This window comes from Mus pahari, chromosome X, assembly GCF_900095145.1.
Source record: "Mus pahari chromosome X, PAHARI_EIJ_v1.1, whole genome shotgun sequence".
NCBI lineage: Eukaryota > Metazoa > Chordata > Mammalia > Rodentia > Muridae > Mus > Mus pahari.
In genome coordinates, this window is record NC_034613.1 from 87,611,246 (window position 1) to 87,624,505 (window position 13,260).

The 13,260-nt window shown below is 40.2% G+C and overlaps 1 protein-coding gene across 3 annotated transcripts in view; it reads left to right on the plus strand.

Moving 5' to 3' along the window:
- Taf1 (TATA-box binding protein associated factor 1) overlaps positions 1-13,233 on the plus strand; it is a 71,160-nt gene extending 57,927 nt beyond the window's left edge. For 2 of the 3 annotated variants that reach the window (XM_029534165.1, XM_029534166.1), the window contains exons 33-39: positions 2,063-2,130; positions 2,594-2,710; positions 2,856-2,861; positions 6,712-6,837; positions 7,931-8,087; positions 8,734-8,911; positions 12,162-13,233. In XM_029534165.1, coding sequence (XP_029390025.1) covers positions 2,063-2,130; positions 2,594-2,710; positions 2,856-2,861; positions 6,712-6,837; positions 7,931-8,087; positions 8,734-8,911; positions 12,162-12,378 — 869 coding nt within the window. In that variant the 3' untranslated portion in view covers positions 12,379-13,233. The remainder of the gene's footprint in view (positions 1-2,062; positions 2,131-2,593; positions 2,711-2,855; positions 2,862-6,711; positions 6,838-7,930; positions 8,088-8,733; positions 8,912-12,161) is intronic. The other variant, XM_021187431.2, reaches the window with a different exon arrangement.
- Positions 13,234-13,260: the final 27 nt, after the last annotated feature.

Consider the following 13,260-nt stretch of genomic DNA (forward strand, 5'->3'; position numbering starts at 1 on the left):
TTGAAAAACCAAAAAAAAAAAAAAAAAAAGAAGATCAAACTGAGAGCCTTGCACATGCCAGGAAAGTACTCTGCCATCAAACTATATCCCCAACACTGTCTGATTTTTTTCTAAAGTTTTTGCTGTATATGGTGATGCATACCTTTAATCCCAGTAATGCGAGACAGAGGCAGGAGAACTCTGTGTTGGAAGCCACCCTGGTCTACATAGCAAGTTTCAGGATAGCCAAGGCTACTGAGAGGCACCCTGTCTGAAAAAAATAAAACGATTTTTATTCATGTTTCTGGTATGTATATGTGAGCGAAAAACAGAGGATGAATATGGGTGCCCTAAGGGGCCAAAAGAGGACATTGGATCTCCTAAAACAAGTGACTATGAGTGTACTGGCTAGTTTTGTGTCAACTTGACACAGCTGGAGTTATCACAGAGAAAGGAGCTTCAGTTGGGGAAGTGCCTCCACAAGATCCAGCTGTAAGGCATTTTCTCAATTAGTGATCAAGTGGGGAGGTCCCCTTGTGGGTGGTGCCATCTCTGGGCTGGTAGTCTTGGTTCTGTAAGAGATCTGGCTGAGCAAACCAGTAAGGAACATCCCTCCATGGCTTCTGCATCAGCTCCTGCTTCCTGACCTGCTTGAGTTCCAGTCCTGACTTCCTTGGTTATGAACAGCAGTATGGAAGTGTAAGCTGAATAAACCCTTTCCTCCCCAACTGATTCTTGGTCATGATGTTTGTGCAGGAATAGAAATCCTGACTAAGACAATGAGCCACCTGATATGGTCACTTAGACCAAAACTGAGGTTCTCTGTAAGAGCAGAAAGCATTCTTAACTACTGAGGGACCAGAACTGAGGTTCTCTGTAAGAGCAGAAAGCATTCTTAACTACTGAGCTAGCTCCAGCACCTGGATTTTGCTATAGTCCAGGATAGCCTGGAGTTGCTGATCTGCTGCTTTATCCTCCCCAGCACTGAGATGAAGGCACTATCATGTGTGGCTCCATTTCACATATTTAAAGAATAGATTATGTATACTTAGGAGATGTTTTACTTGGAAAGGACTCATCTTTTAGCTTATTTTATGTGTATCAATGTTTTGTGCTATGTATGTCTCTACATCACGTGCATGCCTGGTTCCCAAGGAGGTCAGAGAGGGTGTCAGATCTTCTGGAACTGGAGTTAAAGATGGTTGTGGACCACCATGCGATTGTTGGAAAATGCCAAGGAATCCTCTACAAGAACAAGTGCTCTTGTTGAGCCCTCTCTCCAACCCCTGAAAAGACCTTTGTTATCCATATAGTGGCTTATAATAATTATAGTAGTTATGGCTAGAAAGCTTTACAGGTATGTATGGTATACTTTTTGTGGTGCTAGAGACTAAACCCAGGGCCTTGTGTGTGGTAGGTAAACTATCCTACTAAGTTCTATCCCTAGTCTTCCTCCCCCAATGTGGTATAATTTTTATTATTACATCATGGTAAGCAATAGGTAAATTTCATGGATTGTATCTGTGAAAGCTTTTCTTATTGTCTGGGAATATATTTCAGAGAATTTTTCTAGAATCAAAGAAGACCTGGGATCAAGACCCAACACCACATAAACTGGGTGTGGTGGCACATGCCTGTAATCTCAACACTCAGGAGGCAGAGACAGAGGCAGGCAGATCTCTATAAATTCCAAGGCCAACCTGGAATTTATACAGAGACCCTATCAAAATAATAAATGAAAGATAAAAAGTGTGTATAAGGTGTGCAGAAATACACACGGGTAAAACACCCACAAACATAACATAAAAAGTAAACTTTAGCAAGGTGGTGGGTTTTTTTCACACTTTTAATCTCAGCACTCAGAAGACAGGGTAGGCAGATACCTGTAAGTTCAAGGCCAGCCTGATCTACATAACTAGTTCCAGTACAGCCAGGGCTATACAAAGAAACTCCTTAATAAACAGATAAATAAACTTAAATGATTATTTTAATAAACAAATTGCAATATATGTATGAAATCAGTATGTTGGAGAAATGTAAAATTCTTGAAGTTACAGAGGTATGCATTTTACTTCTTTCATAGGGCCTGAGAGTCAGTATACTAAGACTGCTCAGGAGATTGTGAACGTTTGTCACCAGACATTAACTGAGGTAGGTGGTAGAGAAGGTCTAGCTCCCTAAGCCTTTCTGTTGTGTCCTTGAGTTTGAAACTTTACCTCACTACCCTGTTTTATTTCAAATATAATATTCCACCTTCTGCCCTTGTTCCATTACTTCTTTCTCTGCTTTTTTTAGGTTATCAGCTGTGTTCTGCTATTAGAATAGAAATACTATGAAGACTGCATTTTCTAAAAATGTATTTATGTATTTCTATGTATATGAGTGCTCTATCTTGATATACACCAGAAGAGGGCATTGGATCCCATTACAGATGGTTGTGAGCCACCATGTTGTTGCTGGGAATTGAACTCACGACCTCTGGAAGAGCAGTCAGTGCTCTTAACCACTGAGCCATCTCTCCGGCCCTGAAGACAGGGAGATTTTTGTGTGTGTATTTTATTTTTGCATGCCCAGTACCTAAATGTTGAATGAATGAATTAATTTTGTTTCTCAGTATGATGAACATTTGACTCAACTAGAGAAAGATATTTGTACAGCTAAAGAAGCAGCTCTGGAGGAAGCAGAATTAGAGAGTCTGGACCCAATGACTCCAGGACCATATACACCTCAGGTAAGCCAAAGGATTAGGGATTTCTTACAATCTTCTTATGGTTTGGGAAAATGGGAGCATGTTAACAGATCTGTTTACTGAGATACCATTCTTCTCTGTCCTTCCTCTTCATATGCCTTTCGTGTGCTTTCTTGTCTTCTCAAAGGCTAAGGTGAGTGAAGGCCATGGGTCTTTGTGGCCTTGTCGAATTCAGAAGAGGCAACTATGGGATGAATGAGTGGGGTGGTTGTTTATAGTGTGCGAGAACACCAGATTCCTGACTATTATAGCCAGAGGCATCCTCTAGGTCTCTAGTTGTTTTGTTGGTAAATTTTGGGGATCTAGGACATCCTAGAATGTAGGCTGCTCAGTTACAGATAGGGTCCATATTTTTCTTGTGCCTTCTAGATATCTGATTACCCATTATTTTAGAAGTATGTCAGTATAGCTTTTATTACTTAATTTCCAGGGTTAATTCCTTTCCTACTAAATGAAGACTGTTTTAAGTCTATGTTAAAAGACTAGAAAGAAGGAAGAATAAGAAATTTTTAGTTCTTTCTGGTCTGACTAAACCTGTTGAGTATTTCCTCTAGTCTTAGAAAGTTGGCATATTTGAAAAATAGAATTAAAGTAGAGTATTAACAGGTCCTTGGTCTATGTTGGAGACACAGTGGTGGAATGAAAGGACATGAGGTTTGATGTAAAACAGGCCTGGGTGTGAGTCTTAGCTCTGCTAATATCTACTTTTGTGATATTGGGAAATTAACATTTCTATTCCCATTTCTCTAAGATGTGCTTTCCAACATTAAATGAGTTCATTTGTATGGCACATTATAGGCATTTGATAAATATTTGTTTCCTTCTTTATATGAAGGATTTTTTTGTAAAGTTCCCAGAGACTCTTTCAAATTTAACTGAATGCTTTAGTGCAGAATTCCTTCCAATTCCTATAGGGTTATTTTTCATTCTTCCCAGGTTTCACTCCAAACTTACAAGCACCATACATGACCTCTGTTGGATTTTTGCTGTCTCTGTGTCTCATTCGTACACTTTCTCTATCTATCTTTTACTCTCTCTTTCATCCCAAAACATAGGTTACTGAGGGGCCAGGTATAAAGAACCCTCAGATACTTCTTCAAGGTCCAGAACAAGGAAAGGCTCTTGGAGTTGTATGGGCAGATTGGGTCAAGGGGGCTTGGGTGAGTGATGTTGCCCAGGAAGGCCATGTTTGCTAATAGGCTCACAGTTTCCACAAGGTACTTTCTGGTAAGTTAAAGCTCAGATACTAGCCATCATTCTCTAGCAGAATCTAACCACCAATTAGTATGTGCTTTTCTTGGGTCTTAGATAATCATAACCCTAGACCACTGGTGAATCAAAGTGTTGTCCTTCCTGAGTAGTAGCTGCTTTGGTATACTTAGTGAGTTTCCTATGGAGAGTATGGTATGGCTAGTGCTGCTTCATTCTTTTCAGTTCATGCTTTCATCTTTCCCTTCACTTATATGTATAAATTTTAAATTAGCCAAAGTCATTGCCTGTTAACTAAAGGAATTTAGATCCCATGTGTGACCATCCTTACTCACTAATATGTAAAATCAAAACATTATTAGAAAGTATCTGTATTAGATTAACCTGTCATAATACAGTTTTGATTGTATAGGAGCACAGCATTAATCCCATTTTCAACTTCCAGGTTGTGACAGTCAGTAGTGTATTGCATCTGGTTACTTGTACTGAAACTTGCATTGAGCTCAATACTTTGGAATTATTCATTTTACAGTTTCCCACAATCCTCTTTATTTTTATACTACATTTTAAATTTTGCAGAAAGTTTATTTGTTTTTTTGTTTTTTGTTTTTTGTTTTTTTCCAGACAGGGTTTCTCTGCGCAGTCCTGGCTGTCCTGGAACTCACTTTTAGACCAGGCCGGCCTCGAACTCAGAAATCCGCCTGCCTCTGCCTCCCGAGTGTTGGGATTAAAGGCATGTGCCACCACGCCCAGCCAGTTTATTTGTTTTGAAATCTATTTTGCCTCTATTTTGGAAAATCAAATCTTCTCAGTCAGTTTTGTTTGATGTTATGAAAAATGGAATTAATAAGTAACACACCTGTTGCTTGTTGCTTGTTTATGTTTTTATTTGTCTCTTTTTGTTTTTTGTTTTGTTTTGTTTTGTTTTTTGAGCAGGATCTGGCTTTATGGCCCAGGCTGTGACCTTCCTGATTGAACTTTCCTGGTGCTGTGACTATAGGCTTTTGTCACTAATCCTTGCTTATAAGCAAGTTTTTTTTAAGATTTATTTATTTAATTTATGTATGTGAGTACACTGTAGTTGTACAGATAGTTGTGAGCCTTCATGTGGTGGTTGGGAATTGAATTTTAGTTGACCTCGCTCCAGTCAACTCTGCTCGCTCTGGCCCAAAGATTTATTTATTATTATACATAAGTCACTGTAGCTGACTTCAGACTCACCAGAAGAAGTGGGTGGTTGTGAGCCACCATGTAGTTGCTGGGATTTGAACTCAGGACCTTTGGAAGAGCAATCAGTACTCTTACCTGCTGAGCCATCTCACCAGCCCCATAAACAAGTTTTCTATTAAAGTAATACCATGATTGGGGAGAATTAGAAGATAGGACTAGAGAGATAGCTCGGCAGTTACGAGGGCTTGCTACTCTCTCAGAGGACCTGACTTTGGTTGCTAGCCCTATCTTCTAATTCTCATGTTCTCTGACTTGCTGTTTTAACTTTGGCTCCAGAGGTTCTGACACCTTCTGGCTTCTACAGACACTACACTCACATGTACAAACCCACACTCAGACATTCACATATACATATACTTTATTGTTGTTTATATATACAGGGTTTCTCTGTATGGTCTTGGCTGTAGACCAGGCTGGCCTTGGACTCAGAGATCAGCCTGCCTGTTTCCCAAGTGCTGGGATTAGAGGCAGGCACCACCACTGCCCAGCCACATAATTTTTTTTTGAGACAAGGTTTCTCTGTGTAGCCTTGGTCGTCCTGGAACTCACTCTGTAGACCAGGCTGGCTTTGAGCCCAGGAGATCTGCCTGCCTCTGCCTCCCAAGTGCTGGGATTAAAGGCATGCACCACCACTGCCTGGCTACATAATTTTTTTAATGAATAAATAAAATATTTTTTTAATTATTGGAAGATACAGATAACAGATGTGTTACTTATCAATTCCATTTTTCATAACATCAACTACTGAGTATTTTGTGTTTTCATATCTGTGATATGTCAATTTATGTCTGTAAATATACTTTAAAAGTGAAATTGATGACTATTATTTCCCTTGTTATGTTTACTTCATGAATATTTTATCTAGTCTCTCTTATTATTATTGACTAGACTCCATTTAGTACATTTCTGCACTTTTCAGGGATGAAAAGGAGCTATCATTTCTTCAGTACCAGGTATTGAATACACATAGCTCTTAATTCTCACAACAACCCTGTGATGTAGATATTATCATCCATGTTTTACAGTTGAGGAAAACAGGGTGGTTAACAACAGTAAAGCCAAGACTCAATCCCAGGGCTGTTTACTCCAAAGCCCATGCTTTTTATTTTAACCATGCCATTTTGCTTTGAAGTATCATCTACATACTTAAGAACTGTCAAATCATTCCATGCTCTTTTTGAAATTAATTCCTTTATCCAGTTTCTGTTCATGTCTCTTAAGTCAGTAAAACTATAACTAATATGAATTCCTGAGCTTAAAAACAGCAAGGCAAGACTTAGAAAAAGGAAGTAGGTTACTGACCAGAGAGGCTGTTATGTTAATACATAAACTTGTCCCTAAGCTTTGTGTGTTTCTACTTTAGTTTTTGAACATACACAATAGATGCCAGTCTGCTAGAGCGAATGCTATTCAAAGGATTCTAAAAATGTGTGTAAACAGCTGTACCGGGCTATGGTTTCTCTTTAGGCTGTTTTGCATGACCTTTTGTATTTCTTCTAGCTGCTTTCCTTTGTAGAAGCTAAGTTGTGTGTTTTATGCTGCAGCCTCCTGATTTGTATGACAACAACACATCCCTCAGTGTTTCTCGAGATGCTTCTGTATATCAAGATGAGAGCAATCTGTCTGTCTTGGATATTCCCAGTACTACTTCAGAAAAGCAGCTACCACAGGTAGAATGTTATCCCTCTTTGTGAGATTGGTGGTCTGCTTGGTAGGTGAATGTGCAGGGATGGAATGATCCCATGTATATATGGAAAATGACTGGATCCTTTAGCCCAGAAAACAAGGCTTTGAAATGTGATGTCTATACAATGGTTGTCAGATTGAAACACAACAGACCTTCAGGGAAAGTATTTGAGACATCAGAACAGTCTAGAAAGTGACTGACTAGAAAAACCAGCTGCTCCGGGCATGGTGGCGCACGCCTTTAATCCCAGCACTCGGGAGGCAGAGGCAGGCGGATTTCTGAGTTCGAGGCCAGCCTGATCTACAGAGTGAGTTCCGGGACAGCCCGGGCTATACAGAGAAACCTTGTCTCGAAAAGAAAAAAAAATGTATAATTTTAACTGGTCTTTGCCAGAGGCATCAAAACATAATTCTCATCTAATGCTGTACCTATTCTCAAAGTTTGATGATAAAGAATAAAACCCAAAAGGATTTTCTTTCTCAAAAGATTGGGTTAGGAAGGAAACATTCCCTTCTGATGACAGTTAAGAGTGGATCAAAAACTTCGCTGTTCTTTGGCTTTTCTTGCCCTGTCTATTATTTCCAAAGAATGCACATGCCTCGAGTTGTGTAAACAGCCTCCACTAGCAGTGGGGTTGGCTGGGATATCAAGGAAGAACATTTGTCCTAGGTAAAGAACCTTTGGCTAACTCAACAAGCACATCCCTCAATGATGTGCTATTTGTGTTCCTTACTCAGACTCGCCAGGGCCAAGGTAGGCTGGGCGAGGAATATGCTGGTGTAGATATTGAAGGGTCTGAGGAGGATGGGAACCTGAGACTCTAGCCCCAGTGAGTATGCTTACAGAAAGCTTATGATTACATTACACATTTATATGATACAAGCCCCAGTAGTGCAGGGCAGACCAAATCCCAAGGTCTCCTTATAGTGAGCCTCAGTCTGATTTTAATTCTTGAAATAAGCTAGACAAATCGATCCACTATCATTATTTAAGTTCTTGTGAGGCAGCAAATGGGATTCAGGGAAAAGAAGGTGTTCTGGTCTCTTAGTGATGGACTGCCACCTGGACTTGTTTAGGAAGGTGGAGACGGAGATGGTGATCTTGCAGATGAAGATGAAGGAACTGTACAACAGCCCCAAGCCAGTGTCTTGTATGAGGATTTGCTTATGTCTGAAGGTGAAGATGATGAGGAAGATGCTGGGAGTGATGAAGAAGGAGATAACCCTTTCTCTGGTGAGTCTAGTTCACTGTTGTACCTCAGGATTAAATAGGAGCTTCTTTACTACTTACTATGTGCTATTATTAAAAAAAAGCTATCTCTTTTATTAGAGTCCTATTAGACCTGTAAGTACTGAATAAAAACTTAGAGGATGGTCATGACCATTAATTAGCCTTACAGGAAGTGAGGGTGAATAGACACAGAAGGCATAAAGGTAATAGTGGAAAAGGCAGTGCCCAAGTAGGAACTTGTAAAGGGTTGTGTTTGGGAGCAGGAAAGGAAAATTAAGCAAAATAACAGAAATGATAAGGTAAACGTATTAGAGATGATAGAAAACAGATATTAGACTAAGGTCAAGGAAATAAGTTACTTAAACTCAGTTTCTAAACTATAGATATTGCCACAGTTGGCCTTTGGTAGTTAAAAGTGATGTCTTAGAGGTGAGGACTATAGGCACAAATGAAGTCTATGTAGACTAGTTTTGGAATACTAGGCTGAGGATGCTAAATATGACAAAAATTACTTTTTCTTTTTCTCATTCTTGTTTCGTTATTTTGAATTTGCTGTCTCATATATGTTAGGCAAACAGTATAACACTGAGCCATCTTCCTAGTCCATCAAGCTTATCTCTTAACGAACCACAATTTTTTTTTTTTACAGCTATTCAGCTAAGTGAAAGTGGAAGTGACTCTGATGTAGAATCTGGCAGTTTAAGACCCAAACAGCCCCGTGTGCTTCAAGAGAATACAAGGATGGGCATGGAAAATGAAGAAAGCATGATGTCCTATGAGGGAGATGGTGGAGAGGCTTCCCGTGGTTTGGAGGATAGTAACATCAGGTAATGGGCAGCAATATGGTCTGAGGCTATGGTATCATTTCCCAGCTGTGGTGACAAGGGACCTAGTATCAGATAGTTTTCATCTATCAAACATTTCCTTAGCACCTCTACTTGGGCCAGGCATAGTCTAGACCCTGGGAATACACAGAGGAACAAGACATAGTCTGCCCACAAGGAGCCCTTCTAGTGGAAAGATTGACACAAATCATTGTAGATGCGATGTTCGAAGTACTGCAGCACAAGTAAGTACGAAGTACTGAGGTATCCCCAAAAGGGAGTGTCTTACTGTGTCTTTTTAAGTAATCAGGGTCAATTTTATATAGAAACATTTGAGCTGTGTCTTAAAGGATGGATAGGAGTCTGCTAAGCATATATGATGGCAGCAAGGGGGTAGATCTTTACAGATGAAATAATATGTCAGAGGCATAGAAATACAACATGAATTGTGTTCAAGAGTAAAGGGAGATGGTTGAGGAATAAGACTTTTGAAATAGAAACAGACTATATTGTGGAGGACCATAAGTAACATGCCAAGGCATTTTGATTTTGCTATTAGGAGTTAATACCTTGAGGAAAAGGAAGTTGTTAAGTATGCTGACACACTTCTGTAATCTCAATACTTAAGGTTTGAGATAGGAGTATCCTAAGTTTAAGGCTAGCCAGGTGTGGTGCTATATGCCTAAGAAGAGACAAGTGGATCTCTGAATTCAAGGCCAGCCTGGTCTACATAGTGAGCTCCAAGCCAGTAAAACCCTGTCCCAACCCTTCTCCAGAGAGAGGAGGGAGAGAAGAAAACAACAAATCTGGGCTATATATTAAGGTCCTCTCTAAAAACAAACCAAAGATGTGGGTGTGGTGATCTATTCCTATACATACTTTCAAGGTGGAGGTAGAAGATTGGGGATTAAAGGTAATCCTCAGATATAAGGTGAGCTCAGAGCCAGCTAGGGCTACATAAGGTACTGAGGAAGAGAAAGTAACATCAAACATGTATGTTAGATAACTTTTAAGGGCAGTATGGGACAAATAACAGCAATATCCAGTTGAATTTGGAAATTAAATCTGACAAATAATGAAAACTTTATTGAGGAAAGAAGAAAAACAGAAAGGATTGGAATATGCTTCAAACATGCTGGATTTACTACATATGCAATCCACCTTGCCAGCAAGTAGATAAAATCTTTATCTTTATCCTACAAGTATTTGTCCTAAGTGAAAACACAAGGTTCGGGATTCCTTTAAGGAACTGTGCACCTCAGGAATTATGAAACAGCTTAACAGGCAGTGACAGTGTAACATGAGACATGACAGGCAACCCTAGGGTTTTTCTGAGACATGGAGCAGGGTGGGGAGGGAAGCTGATTAGAGAAGGAAACTGAATCAAATATGAGTAGTAGGTTTATAGGGTAAGAAGCATATGGTATCCCAGAGACTTGTAAAGACCCAGAGGCATGAGACACATTTTCAAAGTTTATTTATTTTCTTCCCATCCTGACCACAGTTTCCCCTCCCTCCTTTCCTCCCAGTCTTTTTCCCCACCTCCCTTCCCTGAATCTGCTCCTCCTCCCTTTCCCTTTAGAAAAGAGGAGGCCTCCCAGGGATGTCAACCAGCCCTGGCTTATGAAGTTGCAGTAAGACTAGGCACATCCTCTCCTATTGAGGCTACACAAGGCAGCCCAGTAGGAGGAAAGGGTCCCAAAGGCAGGTAACAAAGAGTCAGAGACAGGCTCTGCTACTGCTGTTAGGAGTCCAACTTAAAAACCAAGCTATGGGCTGGAGAGATGGCTCAGCGGTTAAGAGCATTGACTGTTCTTCCAGAGGTTCTGAGTTCAATTCCCAGCAACCACATGGTGACTCACAACCATCTGTAATGAGATCCGATGCCCTCTCTGGTGTATCTAAAAACAGCTACAGTATACTTACATATAATAAATAAAATAAATCTTAAAAAAAAAAAACCCAAGCTACACAAGTGTAACTTATGTATAGAGGGCCTAGGTAGGTCAGTCCCATGCAGGCTCCCTGATTGGCAGTTCAGTCTTTGTGTATGGGACACTTTTAAAGAATACAAGTAGGCCAGAGTTTTTGATTGATCCAAGTAGTAGAAATGATTCAAAGAAGTAATTAAAAATAAATAAGCTTTTTTGTATTTTGTGGGTTTTTTTCCTAAAAAGAGGTAGGTAAAACCAAGTTATGGAGGATGCAAATGTGGGCAGGCATTAAGTGAGAATAGTGTATGGTCTACTTTGTGTTTTAAATCTTACTTATTTTTATGTATATGAGTACACTGTAGCTGTCTTCAGATACACCAGAAGAGGGAATCAGATCTCATTATAGATAGTTGTGAGTCACCATGTGGTTGCTAGGAATTGAACTTTGAACCTCTGGAAGAGCAGTCAGCATCTCTCCAGTCCCTGATTTGTGTTTTAAAGAGTTATTTATTTTATGTACATGGGTGCACTGAAGCCTTCATGTGGTTGTTGGGAATTGAATTTCTAGGACCTCTGCTCGCTCTGGTCAACCCAGCTCGCTCCGGCCCAAAGATTTATTTATTATTATACATAAATACACTGTGGCTGTCTTCAGACGCACCAGAAGAGGGCGTCAGATCTCATTACGGATGGTTGTGAGCCACCATGTGGTTGCTGGGATTTGAACTTAGGACCTTCAGAAGGCATGGTAACGATCCTGCTGATCCCCCCCCTTTTCTTCTAGTGTATGTTGTAATTTTTAACAGTGAACATACATTTGTGGGGGGGTATTGCGAAATAAATTTAGAGTAAACAGAAAATAGAACACATTTGCAGAAATGTGAATTAATTGAAGGAGCTCAATCCTAGAGCTCTGAAGACTTATTTCAGTAGTGCAGGCCAGGCCCAGTAACACAGGACTAAACGTCAGACAGAGGAGGGAGAGAAAGGAGGTATTAGAGACACAATATGTTAGAGAAATGATTCAGGACTGCTGGGTGAAACTAAGTCCAATGAAAGAGTGGAGCTTAATAGCATGTGTGGTCATGTTAGCCAGTATTAAGTGTTGGTCAGTTTCAGGTTCTCATGTATATGAAGTGGACAAGTTGATGTTTTTGCGTGGGATCATTTTTCTTAGGGGCATGTGAAACAGTTAAGAGCCCATTAGTGTTCAGGGGAGGTGAGATGGGCTGACCCCTTGACAGTACAAAGCATGCAAATGATCAGCTAGGGGATGGTGTCCAAGCTTGAGAGATGTTGTTTGTTGTTTCTCTTCTCAGTTATGGGAGCTATGAAGAGCCTGATCCCAAGTCCAACACCCAGGATACCAGCTTCAGCAGCATTGGTGGGTATGAGGTATCAGAGGAGGACGAAGATGAGGAAGAGCAGCGCTCCGGGCCCAGCGTACTAAGCCAGGTCCACCTCTCAGAGGACGAGGAGGACAGTGAGGATTTCCACTCCATTGCTGGAGACACTGATTTGGACTCTGATGAATGAGGCTTCCTTTAAGTCTCTTCAGTCAGCCTAGGTCAATTACCTCCCCAGCTTGTTTGTGTGTATAGTAGCTGATAATGATATCACTAGATTAACACCTTAGTGTTAGTAGTAAGTAAAATAGTAATTATTTCTCTAGATTGTACAGTAGCAAGTTCTTTTCCCTAACCACTACAAAGAGGAGAGAGCAGACTCACTCTTCCTCATTATACTCCTTTAATGGCATTTATTGCTTTTGTTGTATAAACATGCCACCATTTTACTTTATAATTGGCATATTGGAACAAATGAAAACCCCTCTGCTGGATTAGAGAATTAGGTCCTGATGGGCTGGCTCTATGCCACACTTAAAATATAATCCTGTGAGACAAACTGGTTGTTCATATATTACTTGGATAGACAATGCCTTGTTGCTAAACAGGGATGTAGCTATAAATCTCTGAAACAGCCTATGTATCCAAATGATAGGTGGTCATGTAAATGTGCTCTCCCCACCTTAGAAAAAATTATAGAAAAATGGTTAGTGCCTTAGGGCAAAAACTGTCTTTTGTTTCTTTTTTATGCTTAGGATATGGCTTTATGCAAAGTAACTACTCAGTAGATGTTCTTAAAATCACAGAAGCTCAACAGATCTGTTACTGGGTATCTGATTCATGTAAAGCACTCTATCAGATCTTTTGGAGTGCAAAGGTTAAATAAGAGCTTGCCATCAAGTTGGGGTAGTGAGACTGGAATTCAAACAATGTTAATTAATCATAGAACTCTAAGTACAATTAAGAAACTAGCTGTAGGGGCTGGTGAGATGGCTCAGTGGGTAAGAGCACCCGACTGCTCTTCCAAAGGTCCGGAGTTCAAATCCCAGCAACCACATGGTGGCTCATAATC